General features: G+C 49.2%; 1 protein-coding gene across 4 annotated transcripts in view; it reads right to left on the bottom strand.

Annotated features, from left to right (window-relative positions):
- Positions 1–20151, bottom strand: part of Arhgap22 (Rho GTPase activating protein 22) — a 158176-nt gene that overhangs the window by 111818 nt on the left and 26207 nt on the right. Inside the window, exon 1 of one of the 4 annotated variants that reach the window (XM_021643464.2) lies at positions 19060–19394. The exons of the other annotated variants lie outside the window; for them this stretch is intronic. Coding sequence (XP_021499139.1) covers positions 19060–19093 — 34 coding nt within the window. The 5' untranslated portion in view covers positions 19094–19394. Of the gene's footprint in view, positions 1–19059; positions 19395–20151 lie in introns of those variants that run through there. 4 annotated transcript variants of the gene reach the window in all.

The raw sequence follows: 20151 nt of genomic DNA, 5'->3' as shown, positions 1-20151 counted from the left end.
AGGAAGAAGGAAAATCTCTACAGAGCTACCGAGCCAGGCTTTGGAGGGTGACCAGGATGTGAACCCACCCCAGGTCAGGGCAGGCTGAGCTCTTGATTTGAAGATCAGCACACACAGGCGTGGCATGGCTGTCCCTTTAGCTCACCTCACCACGTGCTGCCGGTGTCTGCTGTCACCACCTCTTCCGAGACAGCCCTTGCGACTGTGTCTCATCCCCACCACACTCCGCACTGGAAGACTTTGGCCTCTCCCAACATTGCTCTCACCAGACCCCAAAGGATGATTCTGGCCTCTGTCCCCTCGGTGATGGGATAATATCACCACCCCTCCCAGCAGCTTGTCTTCTCCACTCTGAAGCATCTTCCTGCTCACTTATGTACACAAGTCTCATCAACCGCTACTGGCTGTGACTTCCTCTGTCCCCTGGGGTCCCCTCACTGTCTTCTCACGGATGCCAGCTTGTCCCAGCTTCCCTGTCTCCCATCACGAGTCCTTTCCTTATGAACATTAGACTTTTGTGTTAAGCTGTCTACAGCTGCTCCACAGAAGCTCTCAGGCTTTTTTTGGCCCAAGTGTGAAACTACTTAAACCTGCAGAGCCTCCTCACTCTTCTAGGACTCCGCAGCTAGCTAATGTCATACACTGAGGTGCTGTGGTAATGTTCCCCCTCAACCCTGCTGGGTGATTAATTTCTAAACTCAGCTGTTCCCTGTGCTCTCCTTTCCTTCATCCTCCGTAACTGAGCCAACTCAGAATCCTTGCCTACGCAACACCCTGCAGGCCTCTTCCAAAGGCCTCTTCAGTGGCCAAGGAAACGCCCTGCTCGAATCTTGAATTCTCCCATTAATAAGTTTTATTTTCCTGTTTGCAGATATGAAAATGAGGTCTTCAGAGGCTGCAGCCATGGTTGGAGGCTGGCAAGTGGCGCAGTCTAAGACTCTTAGTTTTCCTGGCTTCATACCTAAGCACCAATACCTTCATCAAAGTACTCTGTGGTCCCTAACCTCAGGCCTAACAGTCTTTTCCTCTCTCCAAACATAGTAAGCATCTTGTGGTTCAGAGACCATGAGTCACAGCACATCCAGCATGATCCTGACCAGTCAACAGAACCACCTGCCCAGCTAACAGCTGCTGGGCTGTCTCATAACATATGTACACACTCAGGGTGCCCAGGCACCGGTCCAGACTACATCTACTCAGCCTAAACTTCTGGGGCAAAGGCTCAGACTCTGGATTTACAGGCTGCTGAGATGACCGTAATATGGTTACTACTCTGGGCTCATTGTCCACTGTAGGAGTCTGCTCCTCCACTCCGGATATGGCTCCTCCATGTGTCCTTCAGATGCCCCCGCAGAAGGCCACCTTTTTGCATTTCCCCTTTAGCCCTGTCTGAATAACAGACTCCTGTGTGACGTTGCCGTCTGTTTGGCTAACTACTGCTCCCTGGGGGCACAAGAATGCTGTATTCACCTCTGCACCTGGAGCTGTCCAGAGGATGCATTTCAGTTCAAGGGCTGATGGGATCTGAGCAGCACCTCTGCCCAGAGCAGAGGGAGGTAAGCTGGAGGAGCGGGAACCAGAGAGGAGGCAAGGGGACATCTGGCACTCTTCTGGTGGCGGAGTGGGGGGCTTTCTGTGTCCCGTGTGTGTGTGGTGTGTGTGTGAGAGAGAGAGGAGGCAGGGAGAGACAGACAGATAGACAGACAAAGGACTGGAGAAAGGCTGCAACATGCTAGTTTGCAGATCATGCAGGAGGTACTCAATAATAATTGTTACAATAGGAGCAACAGTTGCAGTTCGCATGGGCTTAGGCATTAAGCCTAAGCAGACAGTGGAAGGACAGATGGACATAGGTGCCTGTGGCTGCCAGGGCTGAGGCCAGGTGTCCACAGGAGTCATGCTGCTCATGCTACGCGTGAACCTTCATTTTTTTCATGGACTATTTATTTTTTACACAAGGCTCCTTGCTGCTTCCATGTCACTATGTGCAAGCTGCGGTCTGCAGATGCTGAGTCAGTTGCCTGAAGCCACAGTACAGGCAGTGACACACTCCGCTTTGGAATCTGCATTTGCTGGCTTCAGGGCCAGTGTCCCTACTCCTCAAGAGACTGCTTTGGGCCTCCATGACCTCTTTCAGGAAACCTGTGCAGGAAGAAGGAAGGGACTGTGAGGAGAATCCTGAGAATTCTTCCAGTGGACGGAACGGGTGGTGCAGTGTTCAGGAGACATGTTAGACCCACAGAGGCCTCGAGGAAAGGCTGAAACACAAACACGTGGGGTGAAGGAGCAATGAACGCCTCTGGCTTCTTGTTGGATGATGTAGCAAGAATGGCTCTACAGAGAGGAACATCTACTTCCCTGAGAGGGAGCGGGGGAAGAGCAAGAAGGAAGAAGATGGAGGGGCTACAGGGCTTCGCACTATAGCACCTGTATGTGACAACACCACACGCAGATATGCATACACACCCACACACATACATGTAGGCACACACGCGCACATATACACATGGGTGCGCACATACTTCTCAAAAGAACATGGAGGACTCTTTCTGGAACAATCCCTGTAAGGACAGGAAGACGATGAAGGGAGTTCATGCCCATGGCTAAAGCCTCAGATAGGGTCAGGTGGAAGAAGGAGTCAGACAGGGAGGCTCCACAGGTTCCAGAATGGAAGTCTGAGCTCAGGCTGAGCACGTGGGTGCCTCACTTGGGCTCATGGGAAGCCATGTCGGATTGGGGCAGAAGGCAAAGAGGTATCAATGGGCTCTGGGAGGCATCTTACGGCAGTGACCAGGTCATGTACCTGGAGGTTCCAGAAACCACCTGTGTCTCTGTGCTCAGGCTTGACTGTAGCCATCTCCACTATAGCCTGGAGTTGCCCTGAGCCAGGGTAGCCTGGCACAGACTTTGCTGGGCACTCCATCCACATCTGCCACTGGGTCAGGTGAGGGACCATGGGCTGCTCTGGTTGCACTAGCTCTAGCCCACCTTTCCTGAGTAATAGGTAGAGAAGGCATGGCTTCCTGTCTGTCTGAGATGGGAGAAAGAAGAGCCTCAGTGTTTGATGAGGGCTGGGCTTGGGTGGGTGAGCAGACAGTGGAAGGACAGATGGACATAGGTGCCTGTGGCTGCCAGGGCTGAGGCCAGGTGTCCACAGGAGTCATGCTGCTCATTCCTCACCATGATCCAGGTTTCTCAAAGATGGGACCGACAGCAAGCAGTCCTTCAGTCACACAGCATTGTTCGGATAAGTTGGGGTTGGGTCCTGGTTACTAGGGACTCACAGTCCTTCTTAAGAGAGCCACAGTAGAGAAAGGTACTTAAGAGCCGGTAAGAATATAGCTTCCCTTGGCCAGGATTGCCAGGAATAAATACACAAGTTGATTCACACTCAAGAGGTGAGAGCCCGGTGCAATCAAGTGGGATAATAGTTCCAAAGGTCCTTTCCTTCTTAGAGTAGGTGCCGGGCTGCGCTGGCCCACCCAGGCATATAGACAGCACCGGTACAGGTCCAGAGCATAAGGAGCAGATTCATATCCTGCTCCCCGCAAGGCAGTGCTGCAGCGGCTTCTCACGGTCAGTGAGTTTAAGCGGTCAATAGATGGTACGCAAAAGAGGACAGGCCAAAGACCGATGGGGACAACTGGAGGCATGGGTCTCCGTCACCAGGGCAGAGAAAACTGCCTCACCACGCATTCTTTACGCAAAGTTCACAAAGTCTGGAAGCGTCGTAGCAGAGTAGCGAGTGGTTTGTAAAAACTGTACACTCTTCGTAAGCCTGCAATTCTGCTTCTCCCCCTCTCCCGACACACAGAACCCCCAGTCCAGGGCTGGTGACGTGAAAAAATGCCCACAGATGAAAATGTAAAAGCTAAACGACACTCATTTGCAAATGGCCCTGTGTGTGTGTGTGTGTGTGTGGGGGTGTCATCCCTTGTCAGACCCACATTGGAAAGAATTGGAGATGAATGGATTTGTGCCACTGAACGTGGCAAGGTCCCCTGTGTCTCACTGTGCTCTCGGTTCCTTTTTCAATCCTTTGGAATACATTTCAGTCTCACTTCACAAGCCTCCACCTACCTAAAGGTCTCCAGTGAGCCCCCATATTCCTCAGTCCCAGGGTCAAGTCTGACCTCTTATGTCTTGGCCACTCTGCAGCATCCCATTGACCCTGCCCTCCCAGACAGCGCTTTCTGCTCTGGAGTCCCAACATCACCCTCCTGCCCTTCCCTCACTGGGTGCCACCATGCTATCTCCAGATCGCTCAGATGGCTCAGCTTGAGAGCTGAGGGCTGCTCCCTAGAGCCACTTCTGTCTACACTGTGGCAAGTATTTAATTGTTATCCATGTTCAGTTAAGCAACTCTGGACCTGAGATCAAGCGTCACATAGTCCATGTAACAGTCTCACTGTCATGAGCTGGGAGTTCAACTCTGTCCTTTCCTGTCCTGGCACCCATTTCTCTCATGGCCTCTCTGCCTCAGTCAGTGAGGCCCACCATCCTTCCTCTGTCATGACTGTCCTCTCTCCACACCTCCCTGCTCTGCACTCATCTCTTGCAGTGGGCAGCCAGGGAGTTTTCAAAGAGAGCAGTTAGAACAAGATGCTCAATTGAAACCCTGTAGAATCCCCATCATCACTGTGGCTCGTGAGGGCCCTAGGGACCCAGCCTTTGGACTCTACAGCCCTTGTCAGAGCCCAGCCTCCAACCATAGTGTCCTCTGCAGATGTGGCTGGGCTCAGTCCTGTGCCCTCCCCTGACACCATTAGAGCTTTCTCGGTGTCTCCACTCCCTCACTCTTCATTTCTCCCATAAATGCCTTTCTTCTGAGGTCAACACTAATATGCAACTAACATGCAAACTCTTCACCTCTCTCTTTACTTTAAAAATCTCCTTGCCTTTCAATTTCACTGTAACATTGATAGTCACACCTGTGACCCTCTGGGTATCTCAAACCCCTCAGAGACTCAAGCCCCTCATACAAAAACACAGTACTCTGCCTAGGACTGACACAATTCTCCCAGACACGTTCATTCTTGTCTAGATAACTTATAATACCGGGTACAATGCAGATCATATGTCAATACTCATCATACGACATTGTTTAGGAAGCAGTGGTATGACAAAGTCTGTCCTCTTTATCACAGGTGCAGGTATCCCCCTTATTCTGCAGTTGGTTGTATCTGAGGATACAGGACCCACAGATACAGACACCTATGCTTAAATACTGTTATGGAACTCAAGGAAAGCAAGTTATAGAACATTACAGGAAACATAAACCCCACAAAAACTGAGAAAACCCCCAGCCCCAAACAGAAGACATCACAATGTGTTTTGGGGGCCCCTAGGTTTTCCTATAGAACAAGGACTTCTGAAGAACATAGCTCACCTCACAGGTCGTGTGTGTGAAGGGAAGAATGGAGCTGTGATACCGTATGGGTTCCAACATATTTCTGTAAACTACACTGAGGCATTTTAAGTGAAAGCTGCGTGCAGGGGAGCTGGATCCTTTGAGATGTTTAAAACACCAACAGATCACTAGCTCGGTAGATAAGTTTGAGTTTTTCCTGTGACAAGCACAAGGCTTGGCTGTGACCACAGCTAAGAGCAGCAAATACCCAGTCTCTATACCCAGTCTCTGCCTGCGGGAGGAACTAGGTAGGGGATAGGCTAACGTCACGCACATCAGGCCGCAGCCAGCAGACATGGGCTGGAGGAACTCTGGGCCTGTCCTGTCTCTAAACCTTCTGAGGACCTCAGTTAAGGGGCTGCCAGCTGTACATATGTCTCCATAGATGAGTCCTTGGCGTGCCCGGGTTTCCCTCGGCCTGTAAAGGGGCTTAGTGTGGGCCAGCACTCACTCACCTGGGGTGACCATTGATGCTACAGAATTCTGAGGATGCTCAAAGACGCCTTTCAAGTCATAATGTGCAGCTGTGGCAGCTCTGCCCAAATTCTCTTGGATCCCTTTTCGGATCTTCATGCTCCCTCTCTCCCAGTGGGCTTCACTTTAGACACAGTCCACTCCCGGGAGGATTCTCGGCATGGCCAGATCGTTTCAGGACTGCCCTTCAGCTGCTGGAGTCTGATTTACTCCAAATTGGGAGAACTAGGAATGCCTGGGAATTTATGTCATCCTCGGCAGGTAACCCTTGCACAAAAAGCTGAGTTCCCTGGGGCTTAGGCAGAGACCTCCTTTTATGGCTTGTGCTCCATTCCTCCTCGAGAACCCTTCCGGTTCCCCAGCTCCCTCGCTTCTCCACCAGCACCTTTAATGAAAACTGCGCGCGAGTCCCCTTTTCAAGGCCTACTTTAGAGACCCTCACCGGACACATTCAATAGCTTTCAGGGGCTTTTGAAAAGGCAGCCCAGCTGCAGCCGCCATTGACCCATCTGCCTCTCTCAGCCACATGTGCTGGGGCCGGGCAGCCTGCACACGCCTGAGGGTGTCTGCTCTGCAGCTGTCTAAGAGCAGCAGTTCAGTACTGGGCAGCAGCAGCAGGAGAGCACAAATGCAGTGATTTATGAAAGTCGATGAGATTGGAAAGTGGGCTGAGGAAACAGCAAGACGAATCTCAGAGCTGAATTGATTTAAAGGGTAAGTATTGAGGTCTAGAGATTGACTGAGAGGAGAGGGGTGAGGTAATGGAAGGGCACTGGGGAGGGGCCAATGGGACATTTATAAAGTTAATGTTATTTGGAGCCAAGGCTAAGGGGTTCTGCCGGGGTCCTGTGCTGTCCCAGGAGTGAGCTCCAGTGGCAGATGCTTTACTGCATGGTGACTCTGAGAGCCTCTACTGTTTTGTTGTTGTTGTTGTTGTTGGTGGTGGTGGTGGTGGTAGTTATGTTTGTTTGTTTGTTTGTTTGTTTTGTTTTTGGCTGTTAGCAAAACAGGGCTGGGCTCTGTTTGGACATCTGTCCTTCCTTCATTTTCCCAAGGCCCTAACAATGGGACTGACTTCTCTGCCTGGAGAACTTCAAGGTAACAATGTGTAAACCTACTCTCCAACCCCATCAATGGAAACCTTAACTTATAAAATAGTAATGAGGCAGCCTGGAAATCTGGCAGCTTTTCATAAAGGTTATTTTAAAGATTTGAAGAGTCAATCCAAGATTACATCCTTAAAAGTTGACCTCAATGGCTCAGCTGGCCTGCTTTTCAGCTAGGCTGTGTGGTGCAGAGGCGAGGGGCTACCCGGAAGGCCCTCTCTTTACTTCCTGCAGGTGCATGGCAATATTCGACTGCATTCAGCACTCATCTCCATGTATCCAGTCTTTGAATGTAGGGCCCTTGTATGTGTTCAGCACTGGGGGAGGACACCTGCCAGGCAGAGCTAAACAGGGGACACGGCGGATATCTTGGCGTGTACAGAGGGAAGGGGAGAGTGAAGCAGGTGATGCCGAAGTCAGGCTAGGAGGACACGGCAGCTGGAGGAGGCACAAAAGCCCCAGCTGAGGGTGAAGCAGAATGAGTGGATGAAACGAGGGCGCTATATACGGTGAAGGGCATTGCCCAGCAGGAGAACATGAAGAAATGGGAGTGGGCAAGAAGACAGCCCATAACTCAGTACAGCTGGTTTGCTCCTAAGCTCTTAATCCTGACTTTGGAGAAACTATTCCTGAGCCCCCATCAGGATTCTCAATTAGACTTCTCCCACCCACTGCTTCTGTCCACACAATGCGGAAGTCAAGGGCACAGTTTGTTTGGTGGTAATGTGTGTGCAGTTGGAGACTCAACAAACAGAAACCTGGAAACATGGAACTACAGTTTTCTACTATTTCCTAGCTTGGTAGTTCACCAGAGGAGTCTCAGACTTCCACTCATAAAAGGGAGCAAAACGCCAATCCTGACTGCTTCCTGGACTGGAAAAGATGGAAGGACAAATTGCCTACATGTGCTTAGAGAGCAGTGCTGTGCCTAGTGCTGATTCTCAGCCCCTCAGGCCGAGCCTCCCGAAGCTCCCTTCTCCTCTTCTGAACCTTGTCTGGGAACTGCTGGCCCAGGAGCCACTGGGGCTGACTGCTTCCCTAACCCATTCACCAACAGCCGGCAGTTGGTGAATCGATGTGATTCAATATCAATTATAAGTTTCATTTTCTGCCTGCCTACAAGCCATTAGCTCAGATCAATATGGTCCTCTACCATTGCTTAAGCAATCACTGGAGTTGTTGATGATTTCAGCAGATGCAGAGCCTGGTCCCAAGCTGCCCATGCCAGGGAGTCAAGGCAGCATTCTGCACCACGCCTGAGCCAACTTAGGCCTTGAAAATCACTTACTGTCCTCTTCAAACAAGGTCATGGCTGATGCTCAGGTTGTCTGGGGCCTCAAGGACAGGCTGGAGTTTCTCTGGCCCTCGTCTGGCAGTACTTTTGAGTATCTATTGTTACAGACATTGATATCTTCTTTGCAGGAGAGAAACCTGTTTTCCTGTCAACTTGTCCGATGGGTCTTGAAAAGAGAGCAAAAGGAGGAAGGATCTTGGGTCTCTAGTGTCTGTCTCTTGGACACAACGGCCTTCTCTGCTGGCACATGGGCTTCGGGTAGCAGCAGTCCTTGGCCATGGGAGAGCTAGGGAACAGATGGGAGTATATGCCCTTAGCCTACATCCTTAAATACTCTGCTTCTTAAAGACTATGCATGGGTTATGGCGAGTTGGTTAGCTGCTTCTAGTCTGCAGCTGGCACCCGGGATAGACTGTCCAAATGCAGAGAAGCCTGGCTGGCTGAGGCCATCTGCTCTGAGAGTGGCCCCCTTTGACTCCCTCATCCTTTGTGCATAGTACTTGGGAAGCATCACTGCTACTTTAGGAAAACAGTGAGACTAGTGGCCTGGCCTTTGCTTGTTTTTAAGTAAAATGATCCCAGAAAAATCTTCATATCCAGGAGTGCTCAGAGTTGACATGGCACCTACTCGGCATAGACAGGGAAGGCCTGGCTCCAGGACAGAAAGGGCACAAGTGAAGTCACTTCCTGAGATATGCCAGCTCTCCAGTCATGTAAGTTCTTCAAGCATCAACAGTGGGTATTACTATCACTGCAAGCTTTGAAAGTACTGAAATGGCATGGGTGAAGAAGGGGGAGGGAGGGTGAGAACGGGCAGGGAGGAGGAAGGGGCTTATGGGGGAATACAAAGTGAATAAAGTGTAATTAATAAAAAAAAGTACTGAAATGATCAAATATGTATCCAACCCCAAATGCAGGTAGGAGGGGAAGGTTCCTGTAACTTCTAAGAAGGCTCTATGCACCCATGCCCAACATCTGGAAGTCAATACAAAATAGCGGCCAAATTTGGGGTTCTTCAACATCATGCACAGGGCAAGCACTTTTGCACCCATAGCCAACACTGCTGGAATATGCCCCCTATTGCCACCTGGAGAAGCAGTGGCCAATCCTAACCCTGACTCTTACTGGCCTGTGGCTCAGTGGGAGTGCCTTCCAGTAAAATCCACTTGAGATGGCCAGGTCAGGGTGAATGGCATGACCTCACCTATCCTTTTGTTTCCTGCATCGGTGATGGCATTTCAGTCCCTATGGAAGGGAACAGGCACTTGGGGGATTTGAGTCAGCAACAGCTGAGAGACCATTTACCTCCACCAGGCACAGGCACGGCCTTATTTTGGAGGAGGCTGCTTGGGTTTCAGAGGCCTGGATTCAAGCTCAGGATGTCATGAGTGCTCTGACGTTTGGCCACTAAGCTCCATTTTCTCTCCCCTTCTTAAGGCTGGTGACAGGAGTGAAATCAGAGTTCATGTGGACAGAAAGCCCTGGTACACCCAGCACATTCCAAACCTTCCATAAAAGAGAAGAAAGATGATGTGGGTGTAGTGAGACCAGGTGTCCATAGTGGGAGTTGTACTCATAATTCCATTTGTACAAAATTTAAAATGCTTAAGAAAACACCCCATGGTGATAAAATCGGAAAACGGTCATCCTGGGAAGATGCAGGAGGGACTTTCTTGAATTAAGGAAAAGGTACTGTGTGTTGACCTGGATGGCAGTCATTGGGTGAACACTTAAGCATTTTATGGTGTATCAGTGCCTCTTTATCTTCAGGGAAGAGGTGGATGCCTCAGAACACTAACACAAGTGAATCCTGTCGAAACCGTTTTCTTCTCTAGGTACAGACATCTATGATAAAGTTATTAACTTCTACCTTCTCACACAGATTTTCTCTGACACACTAATTTGTTTAGTATCACTCCTCTTGTGCCTTGGAGCCATTATTCAGCAAAATAAGGATTGCTTTAAAACAAGCAATTGTGTTACCATGGCTACCAGTTGGCTATCCAGGATGTCTTCTGAGTGACTAATGGGGAGATTGCACATACAGTGTGGATACAGTAGACAGAGGGATGATTCATGTTCCAGTGAGAAACTGTGAGTGTGCTACATGCTACAATTGGAATGAGAAAGCAGTGCACAGTTTAAAATGTATCAATTCTTTACTTCTGGACTGTTTTTACATTTAATTTTGAAACATGGTTGATCACAGGTAGACGGAAGCACGGAGACAGGTGAACCATGCATAGAAATTATGTCTCAGTAGAAACCACAAACTCTCTAAACAGTAGTCAAAAAATCTTACATTGTACCTTGAGGCCACTGTCATTCAGAGATCCTAAAATTGGGAGCTTTTATTTCCTCTAATCAGATTCCCTGGGTTTGTTCTGAGCCCTGTGCTGACCTGGGCACTTCTGTGACTTCGCACTAGTCCTGGAAGGCACATCTGGGAAAGCGTATTCTCTGTGTAAGGTAGAGGATCTGGGCATCAATGGAAGATGTATAGGGCTGGCCACGTCTATCATCAGAGTAGAACTAGCTACGAGCAGCAGTGCCAGGGCTGGCCTGGATATAAGGACCCAGTCAGATGAAGGAGAACCATGGGTTCTCTTCTTTCCTTTATGAGTCCAGTTGTGACGTCTCTACACGTGACTGACCTCTGGCCTGTATCCTGTGTCCCACTTAGCTTTGTGCCCCTCATAGCTGAGAGTCACCTGAGAGGAAAGCCTCAACTGAAGAGCTGCCTAGATCAGACTGGCCTGTGGGCGTGTCTGTGGGGATAGTCTTGAGTACTTCCTAATTGTTGTAGGAGAACCTAGCCCACGGTAGGTGGTTCTGGGTTTGTAAGGACACTATCTAAGCATGAACAAGTCTGAGTGAGCCACCAGGCAGCATTCCTTCATGGTTTCCACTGCGCTTCCTTGACTGTGAGGGAGCTCCCTGGTCAGAGGTAACAGCACCTCGGGGAATAGCAAGCAGTTATGCCGGCAGGCTTCTGCCTTGAGTTCCTGCCATCACTTCTGCAATGACTGTGACCTGGAAATGTAAAAGGAAGTAATCCTTTCCTCTCCATATTGGTTAGGGTTTCACCACAGCAACAGATTGAAACCAGAACACTAGAACCTCTACCCACCCCAGGGATAGCTCGCATGCACCCCTCCTTGGCATAGCTCACCGAACCCTCTGCTGTCTTCCAGCCCCTCTCTGAGTGCGGTGCAGGCAAAGCCAGATGCTCTGTCACCCATCTGACTACATTTCTTAGGCCATGGAAGTGATCTCTCTTAGCATATTTGGCCCACATGAGCATATACAACACGGGGTCATCATGGCCTTTTATGGAAAGCACACCACTCAGGGCTAAGCGATCAGAGAGGGCTGTGGACCCCCACAATGCCCTTAAGAACACAAACCTCCAGGATTCCGGCCAGCTGGTGTGAATCAGGTGGCTTGTGGGTTCTCATTTCCTGAAAACATGTCAAGTATCCCATAGGCCTCAGGCATGACTCCAGAACCCATATTCCTCACTTTCTACCCTTACTCCAAGAGGAAGCCACCTTTAATCTTTGTACGGACAAAAGCGCAACACAACAATAGTTTGGTCACAGAGGGGGTCACGTGTAGTGGTGGTACATGACATTATTATCTGAAAATTCTCAAAGCTAGAGGCGTGGTAGCAGTCATAAAGTTGTACAAAACACATCGCTCACATGTATTTGTGGTGATGCTAGTGTTGACCACTTTTGTGCTCAGTAGCATGACAGCGCAGGACACACAGCTATGTGTGCTACATAATATTTGATAATGGTTAAAGCTCACTGGGCATTTGTGTACTTAGTGTCTACATATGTGATCGTTATTTTAGAGTATACCACATCCAACTTTTCAAAACAGCTACCTGGGGCACAGAGAGCACTGGATTCAGTCCCCAGCACTCATTTGGCAGCTCACGGACACCTGTAAGTGTAGTTCCAAGGATCCGGCATGCTTTACTGGCCTCTGAGGCCACTGCACACATGCATTGGAATGCATACCTGAAGATATAACATTTACACCCATAAATAAATAAATACATGTTTTAAAAAGTTAAGGGTAAATCCTGTAGAAGTCAGTGGTATTAATGAGCCCATCCAAGAGAGGCTGGTGCATGTGACGGTGGGTGTCAGCTTTTGCCTGTGAACCTAGCCCTTAAAGGCCAACCCATTTCTCCAGGCTTATACGCGATTTTTAACAAAAAAGTCTAGAGTACACAAAAATTAAAACTAGAAAAAAAACCTCATATAACAAGGGTACAAAGAATATTTCAGTGCCATTTTACTTCGTACTTGTGTTTAAAGCTGTCAAAAAGTTTCAAAAACTTTAAATTTAAGAAGTTTATAAAGTAAAATGTCATGGTAAGCTAAAGTGAATTTACTATTGAAGAAGGAAAAATGTTTTTTCTTTAAATCTAGTGTCCAATAATGTGCAGTGAAGCCCTGGGTGTCCACACTCACGCTGCAGTCACTCACTGACTCACCCAGGCCAACTTCCAGTCATGACAATCTCCGTACACCACCTCTGCCCTGTAGAGCTGTCGCTATCTGCCTTCCACACTCTATTTCATTATAGCTTTTTATACTTAGACATGTGGCTACTGTACTGTGATTGCCTTCAATCATATAGAAAACATTACATAATTCTGTAGTGCAGGGACAGTAGGCTGAGGCTGTGCCAGGTACCCACCGAGCGGTCTGTGCGGATGTGATGTTGGCAGAATGATGGCATCGTCTAATAATGCATTAGGATGCATCCCTGTCACGGGGGATACAGGACTATAGTTTTTCCCCCTCGTGGTTACCACATTCTTAGACAGTATTCATTTATTGACATATCATGATTTTTCCTTTTTAAGTGCTATCTATTGACTTCTTAACTATGGAAGAGGATTCACACACACACACACACACACATACACACACTCCCACCACACACAAGCATACTCCTCATTGTTCCCATACAACTACATTGTAAATTGCATTAGATCAATATATAGAACTTCCATCATTAGTGCCCTGTGATTGTTAGTCCCTTAGGAGCTCTGTACTATACATCACTGTTGTTCTTCTTTCCGATATTACCCTTTGTTTTCCTGGAGTCGTTCTTGTTTTTATGTTTGCTCAGTTCTCTGCCAGGCCTTGTTTCTCCAGTGTTAAACACTGTATCAGTCGCCTACACCCAGCCTTTGTTTGTTCAAAGGCTCTGGGCACTTTAGTCAACTTCACTGCATTTTGTAACTCTGTAGTGTAATTTACAGAGGTCTGAGAATAGTTTGGGTAAGGACAAGTAAAGGACTTAGCATTAGTGTAGCCATGAGAATTAAAGAATTACAACAAAAGAGAACATAACAAATGTAAGTTTACTCTGTTGTGCGGAAAAATCCTAAGAACAAAGCCACAGACAGACTTCACTCCACCCACCAGCTCTCCCCTGCCATCCCACATTAGCTAGATTACTCATGAAGGCAGCTGGGATTGCTACTCTTGCTATGGAAGTTAGCCACAAAGGCAGAAGCTCCAAAGGAAAATAATTGAAGGGATGGTGACACTAAATAAAAATATAGACATCTGAAATAATAATAATAATACCTCTAATAAACAACTAAAGGGCAAGTGTAGACTGGGTAAATGTTTGTAACACATATGTCAGTCAAGGGTAAGGACAGATTTCCCTGAGAACTTCAATGAGTTAAAGCAGAGCCTCTGAAGCTAAAGCCTCCCCGTGACTGATTCATTCATTCATTCATTTGTAAATTCAAAAATATATTCTGAGCACTTACCAGGAACTGAGGGAATCACGTGGTTCAAACAAAAAAATAGTCCTCACCCTCATGAAGCTTATTGTCCCGTGCAGGTGACATATTTAATGTGTAACTGCCACGCAAGGAAAGACTGAAGAACAGAGGTGGAAAAGGAAAGACTGAAGAACAGAGGTGGACTGCGCTTGCAAGGACCCAAACTGGAGTAGGGTGGGGCAGGATTACTGTAATGGGAAGAGCTGAGCCCTGGAGGGTGAACAGAAATTGAAGGAGTGTGTGTGTGTCTGTCTGTGTGTGTGTGTGTCTGTGTGTGTGAGAGAGAGATAGTGTGTGTAAGAGGAAGTCTAGAGGGAACTCAAAGGACACAGAGAAGTCGGGAGAAGGTCAGCATATCTGGGACTAAGTGAGAAGAGGCTGGATGGAAGTGAGTTGGGCTGTGAGAAACACTCAAGCCTCATAAGAACTGTGGGTTTTAACATGAAAAAGCGGTGGAGACCGCGCAAGGACTCCCAGGTAGGGAGGGTGGGAGAGACAGCTGGCAAAGGTGTACTTTACATTTTGGATGATGGCTTTGGCCAGGTTAGAAGTTAAGACGGCTGCAGAGGGCTTGGCCTTAGATGATGAGCTCTTTAGGAGGCATTCTTCAAACCTGTGGGTGCAGTGGGGCAGGCCCCAGCACCCAGCAGTAGCTGCTGAGGTGGGATGGTGTCCTGGGGTCTCAAGGAAGCCACATCAAGACTGGTGAAATCACCAGTGACAGAGGAATGGGAGAGAGGCGTCAACCTGGGTACAATCAGGACAAGTGCCGAGAAGCGTGGAGAGATGGAGAGGAACCAGACCTAGTTCTTCTCATTGAAGCACCCTGTCTCACAGCTGCAGGCAACTAGCACTCACTCAGGTGCAAGCTGAGGAAGGAACACGGAGGCGCAAGGGTGGAAGGCATGATGATGGGCGTTGGGGTGCAGCCTTGTCCCCGAGGCTCCTCCTGACTTTTTAAAAAGAGTTTATCTTATTTCGGTTTGATTTTTACGGGTATGTGCCCCTAGACATTATTAAAAACTTCTTTTGAACTTTTTTCCCCCATGTTTTTTCAAGACAGGGTTTCTCTGTATTGCCTTGGCTGTCCTGGAACTCCCTCTGTAGACCAGGCTGGCCTGGAACCTGGAGATCTGCCTGCCTCTGCCTCCCAAGTGCCAGGATTAAAGGCATGTGCCACTACGTCCAGCTCCTCCTGACTGTTCAAGGTACCCTCATCGCTCCAAGGGGAGAAGACCTACCTTGTGCTTTACATCCTAAAGAGAAATAGCTGTTCTGTCTGTATCAAAGAACACATGAGCTTGTAACCTGCTGTGGTTTGTAAACATAACTTGTTTTTCCTTTGTGAGAGTTGGTAGGCATAGGGTGTGCTGTGTTTTCCATTCCCACCCTAAGAACAGGGCAGTAGTGGGAACAAGGGTCGGTGGGAGGTGAGCCTGCTGTGGACAGGGTCTCAGGAAGGCCTCGCAGGGGCTCAGATCCAGTGGGAATCTAAGTGAGCAGAACAGCAGCCCCTGGCTCCACTGGACAGTGTGTGTGTGTGTGTGTGTGTGTGTGTGTGTGTGTGTGTGTTCCTCATCTGCCTGTAGGTTTTTGGAAGCTGAACTCACCTACGGAAGGACAGTTGACCTACGGCACGCTGGGCTTAGGATGTGGTTTCTATTGAAACTCACAGAGCCCAGCCTCTCACTGTGGCAGTCCTAAGAGGCGACGGCTTTTTAGGACATAATAGTCACGGGGGCCTCCTCCTAAAGGAGAGATTGGGTTGATGTGCTCCCCCAAGAGTAGGCTGGTTATGGTGAGCCTAGCACTTCGCCTCTGTCTCCCTCCATCCTTCTTCCACACATGTCCATTCCCTTCTGCTTTCTGCCATATGAGGCTCTCACTGGAAGCTGAGCACATGTTAATACCACATTCTTAGACTTCCAGAACTGTAAGCCAAATAGCCTTTTTTTTATAATTGTTCCTTTTAATATATATATATATATATATATATATATATATATATATATATATTAGTGTGTGTATGTGTGTGGAGGGGGTTAGAGAATGACTTCTGAGGGAATTGCTTCTTTCTTTCCACCACGTGTGTTTGGGGGTTGAGTTGCGGTCATCAGGCTTGGCGACAGATGCTTTTTACCTGTTGAGCCATCTTGTCATCCCTGAACCTTTTCATGAAAAAATGACATAGCCGTAGACGATGTAGACTAAGGCAGTTCTTTCTGCATTTAGGTAACTTGCAGCGAGGCTTGGGAAGTTCTTAATCCTGACACCTCCCGTCCCTAGGAGATGATGAGGACTCCTTCACGGTGATTGTCACCTTCACCTGATGCTTCAGCGTTGGCCTGGTTGAAACTTGCTAAAGAGTCAGCAGACAATGTGGCTACAGAGAAGGGACCCCAGAAACCCAGGTATCAACAGCCAGGCCCCAAAGCCCCCTGAGCCGGTTGTCCATGTCTGAGCCTATTACCTTCCTAAAGAAGAACCCTGATCTTTTCCAAGTGACACAACACTTGGACATATTTCCACATAGGTGTGGCCTGGAAGAGTCTAGTCCAGACGGTGGCTGGACAGCAGGGCTAAGGTGAAGGCTCCTAGGGGGTCACACAGACCCTGTCCTGGTACTGAAAATTTTAAAGAGGGATGAATTTTGATGAAAATCCTTCCGTCTACCAGAGCCCAGTTTCTTTATGGCACACAGATGTATATTTCCTAATATGCTGCAAGTCTAATCTGGTTCCTGGCCTGACTGGAGTCTCAGGCTGCACACACTGCCTCCTTCTGCTTTCAGTTCTAGCCTCACTAGTCCAGTGTGCCTGCATGTATATATATACACACATATATACACATACACACGAGAACACACAGACATACACACAGACACACATAGGAACTACACGTGATGGTCCCCACTCCCAGCCCAGCAGCATGCTCAAGATCAGTTCCCTGTCACAATCCTGTGAGAAAATGATTCCTACATTAAACTGAAAACTACCCCAGGAACTTAAACCTACCACCATCTAACCGGATGATATGGCCCAGTAGAGAGGGACCCTCAACCTTGGCCCTCCTGGCATTCGTCCTGAGCCTTTGTCTTGGGCACTGGGGACGTGTTTAGCAGCATGTTAAATGTTAACCACAGGATGTCCGTAGCACCCTCAGTTAGAATTCCTGAAGGGAGGAGGATGCTCTTAGTGGAAAGCCACTGAACTCATATGTTTAAAAGAAGTTCGGTGCAGAGAGGGAAATGGCTCATCGGGTAAAGTAATTCTTGTCATGCAAGAATCAAGACCTGAGTTTGGATCTCTAACTCCAAGAACAGAGCTGGCCCCACAAAGTGGTGTGTGTGTGCATGCTAAGGGTGGGGCAAAGAGGTAGATCTCTGGTCAGCCAGCCTAGCCAAATCAGGGAGCTCTCTGTTCAGCGAGAGACTCTGTCTCAAAGAATAAAATGGAGAACAACAGAAGAAGACAGCTGAAGCTCACTTCTTGTTTCCACAGGAGCATTGCACGAGAGCACACCCACCCACACCCACACTCATGAAGTTTGGGATTCACAGACAGGCTCCTTTGCTGAAGCACTGGTCTCTTTCTAGCCCAATAAGATTCTACAGAAATATAAAAGCTCTAAGATGAGCATGTTGGTCATGTAAATAATCCAGTGCCTGAACGCAAAGCCAGAGAAAAGGGAAAAAATGGGTGAGATTAACTTTAGTAACGTGCTTCCTTAACCCACTGTCAGTATGGCCATCTTAGCAACTTATTAGTCGAAAATAATCGTTAGTGGAGTCATTAGAAGCTGGTGTGTACTCTTCTCTTTGGACCAGTTATGTGACAAGTGCTCACTGGCCTCGTGCGAGTGGTGGCTGTATCTTCAGACAGAAGCTCAGGGAAGGAAACAGCTTGCTTATAGGAGTCTGGCCTGCCTCACCCCTCAGCCATCTTTAGATTATTCCTCTGCCCTGAGCAGAGCCAGGCAAGCTTGTCCTTTGCTCACTAGGCTCCCAAGTTACACTGCACCCCAGCAACCTACAGAGGAGCCTGGGGGCCAATGAACACACCGGGAAAGTCACCCAAGTGCTGAATGAGAGGGAGCATCCATGAATCCATGAGGAGGTACAAGGATCCCAGGTCCGTAAGCCCCCCCCCCCCCCCCCCCCCCCCCCCCGCCAGCTGCCTCTGAGGAGCACTTCCATGTCCCACCCATCTCACTGGTCATCTGAAAAGGCTGTTCCATCTCTCTAAAGACAGATGTTTTCCTCAGAAGCTACACTCCTGGCCAAGAAGTTGCTGCCCAACAGAGCAGGGGTCAGTGCTCTGTTTCTGTTCCTGTCTGGTGGCTGGGTCCCCGGGACACTCTGCCGGGACACATGTAGTCCTGGACTACAGATCACTATCTCTTGCTTTATTGGATTGTTTTAGTATCCGCCCCACCCCCACCCCACCGGCTTTCCAACAGTGCAGCTCCTGGGGATTATTCTGGCATAAAGGTAAACTGGAGACATGCTCCTCTCCTTCCTCCCTGCTGGCTGTGGGGAAAACTGCTCCCAGCAGGCTGGCCTCAGACTTGAACCAGACTCTGCTAAGCCTGGGAGGGTCATGTCAACTTTTACTGCCAGTGAAAAGCAAAGTTTTCCTCCAGTTGCCACCTGTTTACCTTTAACAGAGGTACCGTAAAACATGAAATGTAGGGCGGAGGTGCTCACCACCTAAGCGCTTTAAATAACCACCGCCCTGTGGGATCTCAGATCTGACGCCCACACAGCACTCCCCCCCGCCCCTCGGCCCCAATCTCACTGGAACCGCACACCCATAGGCTTCCTGTCCAGGTGCCGCAGCCTCAGAGCACCTTCCCCACCTGCTACCGGCAGGACAGCCCACCGGAGTCCGCGCGTTTGCCACGGGAAACACGCTGTGCGCGCGCCCAGCAGGCGGGAGGAAGTTGGACTTACCCCTCCTGGCCTGTCTGATCTTTGGGCTCAGCATGCTGCAGCCACCTGGCCGAACCCGCTGGGCCGATCATGCTGCCATCCGCTTTTCTTTCCTCTTCTTCTTGGCCAGCGGCCCTTCATGCCCAGCTCCTTCGAGCCCTGGGACCACTGGCGTCACCCACTCGGCTCCCTCTCCTGGCTCCAGCTTGCCTTGGACTACATAAATCCTAATGCATTATTTATCCATTCCAGAATTAATTTCCATCCAAGGAGACCATTAAAGCCACGATGATCTGTGGTCATCAATCACTGGCCAGGGCGGGGCCCGCCTGGCTATCCAGTTCGCGCACGCGGGGCTACCCAGTCCTGGAGGAGGAGGCGGGGTCTTGGGCTTTGAGGCGGGCAGGTGGGCGGAGACATCTGAAGCTCTGTGGAGATTCCCCCGCTAGCTACAGGTCCCCAGGCCCAGCGGAGGCCGCCAAGAGGGCAGAGAACACATAGCACCACGGTTGGCAGGGCCAGCACACCCTGCTAAGGAGAATGAGAGGGATCCCCCCAGGCCCAGCCCAAGGGGAACCGGCGTCTCAGCTCCCTGGCTTTCTTGAAGGAGCTGGCATTCTGGTGTTATTCACATCCTCAGCAAGGCCACTAGGAGAAAGAGCCCTACTGAGGTTATCAACCACCTCCTTAGTAAAGTGACAGAAACCAAAACCAGCGCCTGAGGAGGGTTAACTTACTGTGTTGAGTAACAGATCTCTGCTAAAACCAGCATAATCCATACTGGAGCCTTTGTTGGGCCTACACCTCAACACCCTTAAAATCACTCTAAACATGCACTCAATAACAATAGCTCTGGGTTATTAGGTGCCTCCCGTGTCCCATTCTCTCACAATTGAGGAGGGTGCTCTTACTATTCTGTGTTCACACTGGGAACATTAATGTCAAACGACTGGCTGGAAGTCAGCGTGTTGCTCAGGGATGTCATCGGCACAGCTCATGCTCTTTTGTTTTTGTTGCTGTTGCCCATTTTTGTTTGGTTTGGTTTTGGCAGAGTCTTGCTATAAAGCCAAGGCTGGCCTTGAACTCTTGATCCTTCTGCCTCACTCTCCGGAA

This window comes from Meriones unguiculatus, chromosome 9 (genome assembly GCF_030254825.1).
Source record: "Meriones unguiculatus strain TT.TT164.6M chromosome 9, Bangor_MerUng_6.1, whole genome shotgun sequence".
NCBI lineage: Eukaryota > Metazoa > Chordata > Mammalia > Rodentia > Muridae > Meriones > Meriones unguiculatus.
Note: the sequence above shows the minus strand (reverse complement) of the source record. Positions and strands in the feature narration are given on the sequence as shown.